The sequence below is a fragment of the Muntiacus reevesi genome, chromosome 17, assembly GCF_963930625.1.
Source record: "Muntiacus reevesi chromosome 17, mMunRee1.1, whole genome shotgun sequence".
In the NCBI taxonomy this organism is placed as follows: Eukaryota; Metazoa; Chordata; class Mammalia; order Artiodactyla; family Cervidae; genus Muntiacus; species Muntiacus reevesi.
Window position 1 is genome coordinate 42,976,447 of NC_089265.1, and position 8,738 is coordinate 42,985,184.

General features: G+C 39.0%; 1 protein-coding gene across 7 annotated transcripts in view; it reads right to left on the reverse strand.

The window, feature by feature from the left end:
• PTAR1 (protein prenyltransferase alpha subunit repeat containing 1) overlaps positions 1-8,441 on the reverse strand; it is a 48,314-nt gene extending 39,873 nt beyond the window's left edge. For 4 of the 7 annotated variants that reach the window (XM_065908266.1, XM_065908270.1, XM_065908272.1 and 1 more), the window contains exons 1-2: positions 8,252-8,441; positions 670-839 (exon numbers count right to left, since the gene is read on the reverse strand). In XM_065908266.1, coding sequence (XP_065764338.1) covers positions 670-839; positions 8,252-8,337 — 256 coding nt within the window. In that variant the 5' untranslated portion in view covers positions 8,338-8,441. Of the gene's footprint in view, positions 1-669; positions 840-5,362; positions 5,562-8,251 lie in introns of those variants that run through there. The other 3 variants (XM_065908267.1, XM_065908269.1, XM_065908268.1) reach the window with 2 other exon arrangements.
• Positions 8,442-8,738: the final 297 nt, after the last annotated feature.

Below are 8,738 nucleotides of genomic sequence, written 5' to 3' on the forward strand. Positions count from 1 at the left end.
ACTTATCAGACACAGGGGGAAAACAAGGAAAAGACACCAGGTGGGATGAACAGGAATTGTCTGATGCAGCAAATAAGTTTCTCTGCAGAGAAGCAGAAAAAATGAAGGCTGGGATGGTTTTCTTTTGCTCATTTCAGCACACAACAGGACACAGAGGGCCAGAGCTTAACTGGGATCACAGTACAAGAGCACCACCATAAACCACTGAGCTGCTTCACAGTGTTACCACCACCGTCAAACCTTGGCTATCTCATATGAGCTGTTACTAAGTGAGTTTTGTTGCTCATAACTTACTTAAGGATTAGAAATCAAAGAAACAGAGCTTGTAGGGACTAGAGTGCACTTCACAAATTTTCAAACCTTTTTTAGTCATAAGATATTTTCTTCAAATATTTTACAAATGACTCTAGTACATTAAAAAAAATATCAGAAGTAGGGGACCTGGCACCATGGTTGAAGCACCTTCCAGAGAATCACAATGGATACAAAATTAGAAAATTAGTGATGAGTCCAAACTCATTTGACAGAGAAGTTAAGAGCCTGCCCAGTCAATGAATGAAAAAGCCAGAACTAGAATCCAGGGATGTCAATATCACAGAGGGTTCTTCCTACTATACTTCATGCTGCTTATGAAAAAAATCAAAGAAAAAGGACAGTCTCCATACTCACCATCTTTGTTCAGCCACTGCTTTCTCGTTCTGTACAAAAGGAGCTTGTTGTGGACATATGGTAAAAGGAACTTGACACACCAGCTCTCCACACCAAGTTTGTTTTCAACCAGGACTATGGGACTCCGGTTATACCTAGCTTCAGGACATGGGATCAGGCCAATTTCATCTCTTAATATGTAAAACATAAAAAGAATTAAAGGTAAGAATACTAGCTTAAAAAAATTTTTCAAATCCTACAGGGTATTAAAAAAAGTACATATTTCCTTTTCTTACAAATATTCAGCTAACCCACTGTATTGGTAGAATTTAAAAGTTTTCTAATACTGACAAGAACATGGAAAAAGTACTATTTGTACTTGTGGTGACAGGAATGAAAGCTGGTTTTATCTTGAATAGAGATTTGAAAATGTCTGTCAATTTTTTAAGTACATATACACTTTGACACAGCAATTCTACCGGTCAGAAATTATCCTATGCCAAGATATAGGAATTCATTGGATATTCATGGCAACATTGCAATAAAACTGTTTAAATGTGTATCAAACAATATTAAGACTGGTAAAATAAATGTGGGCCATCCATGTGATAGAGCTGTTAAAAAAAAAAAGGTAAATCTGCATATGCTGGTATGGAAAGGGTGCCAAGATACATGAAACAAAAAAAGCAAAACGCCAAACACAGTGTATGGCACAAAGCCCTTTTAAAAAGACACAGAGTTGCATTAAAATTTTTCCTTTGTATAACCTTTTAAAAAGATACAGAATTGCATTAAAAATTTTCTTAGAAGGATACCAAGAATCTTTGGGGAAGAGGGTTTTTTTTTAACTATATTTTTATATAGTTTAAATTTTCTAATTATTTGTACATATTAGTTTTGTTTTTTAAAAAATGTCAAGATGTATTTATGCTTGCCTGCTAATAAATATATGTAGACCAAATTACTAATAAAATTATATTATCAGTGAGACTGTGAGCCATTTTTTGTCTCCTTTATAATCCTTTATACATCTCTAAAATAAAAAAAATCCTAATAAATGTTGTTAAAACACAAAATACATTTCAAGATTTCATCATTTTCATCTATGGTGGCCTCTAAATCCCTTAATTCACCTCAGCTTAAGCTGAAAATTTACATTACAGGCAGAGATTTAATAAACAAGAGGGAGGGGACATATGTATACCTTTGGCTGATTCATGTTGATGTTTAGCAGAAAACAACAAATTCTGTAAAGCAATTATCCTTCAGCTAAAAAATAAATTTTTAAAAATTTGATAAAAGTGGGGGGAAAAAAAACCAATACATAGGGCAGTTGACTTACACAGTAAATGAAGTAACAAACACCAAAATGTTTTTGTAAAACTTGTACACATGCCTTTCAACTATATAGAATTTACAGTTTTCATGTATGTGAAACATCCTTTCTCAAACAGTATGTTTTTCCCTTAATTAATGAATAACTGAATAACAAGAAGTCTTTTAACAAGAGCAGTTGACATAAATATTGTTAGAGTGTCTAAGCAAAAATTTTTTAATGTGTTTTTAAAAAAACAGAATAAAGAACTGGTTTTCAGAGCTTGTGTGCAACATTATCTATCATGCTCTTGGCTTCCTCTGCCAAAAGTGTGTTGGCTGATAGATGCAAAGAGGAAACTTGTTCGATTACAGATTATGAGACTCCCTTTTTTTTTGGTTAGGTCACCATCACAAGCTGGTGGGAGGCTGTGGAACTAAAATAAAATCCGTCCTGGAAACTCTTAACTGCATAGCTCAGAAGTAACCCAGTTTCTACTGATCACTTCTTTAGTGACGCAGGGATATATCAATAAAAGAGGGTGTGCTAGGGGTTGCAAGTCACTAACTATTCTTTCAAGCTGATCTAACTCTCAAGAAAACTTTGGGACCTAAGGCTTTTTGTCCTGACAACTGACTCAGCTGATTCAGGGTGTTTTGGTACACCATGCCAATACTACCTAAACATCTTCTGAATACTACAATGAATTGTATACTGCATTAGGTTCTGAAAATGCAAAAAATGGATAAAATAAGGTGGTCCCAGACTACACAAAGCTGACGGTTTTGCTGGGGAGTTGTGTCAATATCTGTAATAAAATGTTAACACACTTTGCCATCCTAGTAATATAGATAAGGTTCTTAGGAAGAATGGGACAATAATACCGAGGGCATCTAAGGCCAATGTCCAGTATTTCTAAATATATTTTTGTATTTGGTGATATGAAATCTAAGCTAACTCACTATTAGGATAACTAGCCACATGATCTATAACTGACTAAATACATATATGAATTGCTGACATTTTCTGGGGTTCAGGTGTTACTATGTAAAATATTTTTTAAAAAAACAACTAGAATTACAGTAAAGAAAATAATAAACTCAGTGTAATTATTTTAAGAAGTCTGTTTTCTGAGATCTAACAACCACCTACAATACTTAAAAAGCTGCAAAAGTCAATATGAATGTTAGAGTAACAAGAATAAAAGAACTCTAGCTTCTGGGTACAGTCCATTTTGGGAGAGTATTTTTTACTTAAATTCACAATGTAAAAACCTGCCTTGTTCATGACACCAAACATAAAATGCGCAACTAATAATCTGGTACCTAAATGAAAGGACAGAACTATTTGCACAAATAAAAAACACATTTCTTTAGTTTGGCTACTATTCTTCCAAAAAATAATTTTACAAAACAAGAATGCCTTGGATATAGCAGGTAGCCAATAACTGCTAGTGAAATGCTGATTATCAGTACACTTCAGTGTTATATTCGAATACACCATTTTCAAAGACTATTATTGCTTCTTGAGTCTCCAAAAGAACACTACCTCTGACTTCCTTCTAATGCAGGTCCGAATTCTAGCTCTGTCAATATGAGATAAATACATCTCTCTCTGTATATCATTATCTCTATCTCTATCTCCTATCATTTGGCCCCAGAAGACCTTCATTTTTTTATTTTTCATTTGTAAAATGGAAGAATTACATTATATTTCTAAATAAGGAAAACGGGCTGCTAGGTTTCATCCAGCTTTCAAATTTTATAACCTAGAAACTCCCCTCCCCCCAAAAAAGAAAAAAAGAAACCCAAAAACTATTCTCATGCAAAAAGAATGAAAATGGTTGTATCAGGGAATACAAAGAACTAGGGTGGCGGTTGGGGGACAGGGATGAAAACATTGAAAGAGAGGTAGTAGGATGCAAAGACAAAAGCACTCAATCTTCTAAGGTCCAGGATTCTAGTTAGTCTCCATTCTACCTCTGATCAATGCAGACTTGACTAGGCACTTGCCATCAGTATCCGCATCTGAAATACAGGAATGACAACCCTTTCCCTGCCACTTATGAAAAGCAAGTAATACAATGTAAAGGATGTGGTAAGCTACAAAGTATCAGGCAAAGATGAAGTATATTATCATTAATTCAGTTAAGAGCCTGAAGTCAACCAGAAAAGTTCATTGGTTAGCAAATAATAGGAAAATAAAGCAAAGAAAACTAATAAGCCTTTGTCAAGTTATTTGATCCTAAGATATAGTGCTATGCTGCTTCCTAAAAATATAACATGCACTTTATAGGGATAGGTAGGTCAGTAAGATTCCAAATAACAGTGCGTTTGACTTCAGACTTCTATGTCTAGTCCCTTAGGTCACAGTCCACTTTTTTCAGACACTTTAGAATTCCAGAATCATTCTGAAATTGGAAGGGGTTTCATTCCTCCAGTCTCTCATTTTGTCAGATGAGGAAACAGATCCACTAAGGTAGGTGACTGATTACCGAAGGTCACAGTGCTTGTGGCTTAATTCAAAATCTTAGTCACTCCACATCATACGGTCCAGTTTTAATATTTGGGGACTAACCTTCCCTCCCCAATAGGAAGCTGGTAATTACTACTTTTATAAATAATTGAACCTATTCCAGCTTAAGTGATGTTCCTGAAAAGTAGAGAAAAGAGAAGCTGTCTAAACATGAGGAACAAGGTCTTAGGTCTCCATCTAGATCTGCACTGTGCAATACAGTAGTCACCAGGTATATGTGCCCATTATATATGAATCAATCAAAATTAAATAAAACATAAATTTTAGTTCTTCTTTCACACTAGCCACATTTCAAGCACTCAACAACTATATATGGCTAGTGGCTATGATTTGGACAGGACAGATTAAGAACATTTCCACCATCATAGTTATTTCTGTAAGTGCCTTGAGTATAAGAACTGTATTTTATACTTCCTATTTCTTTCTTTTTTTTCTTTTTTTTTTAGTTGGAGGCTATTTACAATATTGTAGTGGTTTTTGCCATACATTGATATGAATCAGCCATGGGTTTACATGTGTTCCCCATCCTTAACTCCCCTCCCATCTCCCTCCCCATCCCATCCCTCTGGGTCATCCCAGTGCACCAGCCCTGAGAACCCTGTATCATGCATTGACAGAAAAGACGGTAGCTCATAAATAATAAGAGTTCAATCAGTATTACAGTAATAAAAATTAGTAACTTTCTGTATAAAAGAACTTTGACATGACTCTAACTGCACTGTGAAAAGCTGTCCTTCACATTACCACAGTGCCTGTCAGTTCAGTTTAGTCGCTCAGTTATGTCCAACTCCTTGCGACCCCATGGACTTCAGCATACCAGGCTCCCCCATCCATCACCAACTCCCAGAGTTTACTTAAACTCACATCCATCGCATCGGTGATGCCATCCAACCATCTCATCCTCTGTCGTTCCCTTCTCCTCCCACCTTCAATCTTTCCCAGCATCAGGGTCTTTTTCAATGAGTTGGTTCTTTGCATCAGGGAGCCAAAGTCTGCACATTAAAATACCTGTGCTCTGGGCCAAGCCGTCAGCTGTTTTTCCAAAGTATTCTCTAGGAGTCAACTATACAAACATTTGCATGGTATTTTTCAGTTTATAAAGTGTTTCACATTCATCATTCAGTTGGCCAATAGATTTTCTAAGAAACACAGGGATTCAGGTTAAGTCTAATATTTACCTAGTGGCAACTAAGGGCAAGACACTGTGTGAGGTAATTTTCCTATGTTTTCAGGCTGAGAAAGGGTAACCTATCCATACCCACCAGTAATAAAATCCACATTTCACCCACTGCATCTTCAACTCCTACTGGTTAGAAATTTTCAGAGACAAAGTTAATATGTTTAACTACAGTAAATGTTGTCTAAAATTACGATCTATCTTGTATTTGTAGGAAAGAGGAAAACAAAAAGAATGAAAACTTTCTTTTATAATACTGAACAGTATAATTAGGTACTAATTTTGACGTTAACTAGTGCTTTTTTCTTTTAACTAGAAATAGAGCCTTTATATTTTGGAAGTAAAAAGGTTAGTTACATGAGGGAAAGAAGTACGAACAATTCTGAAAAGTCCAAATGTCCAAACACATTTTTAAAGTTACACTGTAATACTATGAAGACATTGTTACTGTGAGGAATATGCACTGAAATATAGCTGAATATTAAATAACAAGTTAAGCTATTTACATTTTTCAGTTCTACATCATTATTTCATATTATTTCTAATGCACGACTAATTTCAAGCTTTAAAATATTGTATGACCCAAATGTTTAGTAACAATTGTAGGTTATGCATTGACAGCACATCGATGAGATCTCATCATAAAAATGCAACTGGGAGGGGGCAATTAAAATCATTTATGAGTTTTAATAAAAACGCTTCCCAGGTGGCTCAATTCTAAAGAAAGCCTGCCTCCCAGTACAAGAGACTCGGGTTCAATCCCAGGGTCACGAAGATCCCCAGGAGAAGGAAATGGCAACCCACTCCAGTATTCTTGCTTGGGAAATCCCATGAACAGAGAAGCCTGCCAGGTTCCAGTCCATGGGGTTGCAGAGTCCAAAACAACTTAGCGACTAAAACAACAACAAGCTTCAATAAATATGATCCAGAAGAATTGGGATGTGTTCCAAACTGCATTGTGTCAACCTGTCAGGCCAAGGAACACTCCATCTCAGGTCTTTCAAACTAAGATGAATACTGTACATTAGATTTCTCTCTAACCTCCTCCTTAATTTATTTTAGAAATTAATTTTTTATGAAAAGTAACCCCAAATGATAAGAAAACAGGCCCTTCATCTGTCCAACTTCTTTTTCTTGAGGATGTCACCTCTTATTTGCAATAAAGTGCTCATTCTCAAAAAGGAACTGAAAGACTAATATACAACAAGGCATCAAAGCATTCTTTAGAAGGCCCAGTACCCACTATGGTTACTGCCAGGAAATCATTCCAAACACTCTCATTCTGAAAAAGGCAGCAGTCACAAGGGGAAAGGAAGTGGATGCTGTCAGAGGTGGCAGGTGTGTTTTGAGGCCAGCAGTGTCCTGTTTTTAATGAGGCACAGCTGCAAGTCTCCAACTGTGTGCCCCAAGGGAACAAGACATCTGAGAGCATCACCTTGAAAGAAAAGAACATTTCATTTAGATGAAGGTTTGGTATCTCTTTTTAAGCAGAAAAACTTAAGGAGTTAGAATGCTTAAAAAGAATAATTCATGCGTTCCAGTTTAAAGGACAAAATATTAAAAAAAAAAAAAAAAACTCCACAAGCAATTAGATAAAGTGAAAATAATGTATTAATAAAACTGGACTCCCTGGTTCTTTCTTTTGAGGAGAGAAAAGGAAGGACAAGAAAAGAGCTACACTCTTGGTTCTTCCTTATTCTTCTGTATAATGTAGATCTATCTCTCCTTTAATACTTTCCTTTTTACTGGTTACATAAAAGCAGAAGTATCAGAGCGAATACAGTCTCTTCTGGGATCTTCCCGGAGAACTCTAAGTAAAATGGAAAGGAAGGAGGGAAAAGATGCATGTGCCAGTTTCTGTGGTGTCCTACTTAAAGAGGGCAGCAGCGTTTGAATAATAAAAAAGAATGAATATGCTCCCTGCAACTATGAATCAACTAATGCTAAAAAGTGTCAAGGTTTCTTTCATCTACTTTACACCACTCAACCTGCGCCTACTGAAGCCACACTCGTGAGAACGCCCTGTTCACCTGCGAAACAAAACGCTTCATCGAAATCCCTCTATAATCTTAGGACAGGTGAGGCCAAAGTCAAAAGCAGCCTCAAACTACCCTGAGCTAGTAAAGTGAGGGGTTTCTGCCCCATAGAGAAGAAGATGATCGGTAACCCCTTCTTACCAAGGTCCGGGATGAACCTCAAGAGCTGTTTTAACAAAGCACAGAACAGACCACACCGAGTGCCTGAAACGGATGTAGGACGTGGACACACGGGTGAAATCTTTCGAGTTTCGTGAACTCCTGGGAAAGGGGTGGCAGGGAGGAGAACAAAGTCACTACGATTTGATTTTCCGAGGTCACTTCTAAGGATTCGCCCGCGAGCGCGTTCCGGTAGCGGAAAGCTGGCCCTGCGGCGGCCGACAACGGTCGGGGACCGACCAGGTTCCATCGGCTCTAGCGAGGAGGGCGCGGGCCAGGACCCGCCATCCGAGGTCAGCTCCAGGCTTGACCCCGCCCCCGCCCGTCCCCGACGACCCCCGCAAGCGGCGGAGGCGGGGGCACCGTCGGCGCGCGACTCACATGTGCGGGTTCCTCCTGAAGGCATTGGTGATGTCCTTCACCACCCGCTGCACCAGCACCGCCACCTCCTCGCTCGTCTCGGCCATGTTGGCGGCGGCCGCGGCGGCTCGGGCGCGCCTCCGGGAGAGCGCCGAGCAGCCCGCGGGAGTTCCGCGGGGAGCGCGCGCGTGTGCGCCGGTTTGGCCGCGCCCCACCCCCACCGCCGAGGCCGCCGCAAAGCACTTCCGGGTCAGGCCGCCGGCGCTAAGGGTGTGGTCGTTAACCGGGCTAGAGTATCGGGTTTGTCGCCTAGTTCCTCTAGTCAGCGAGTTTCACAGTGTCCGATATTATGCCGCAGATTCATTTGCAGAGTTACCTCAGGTCGCTGTTTTACACATTTTATTTTAATTTCTAGTCCACTCGGGGCCGTGGAGTGAGGGGTCACTAAGGTCACTTCCAGAGCCGGAGTCTGGCCTGAGCACCCTGCCCAGACCACCCGTCCTCAGCC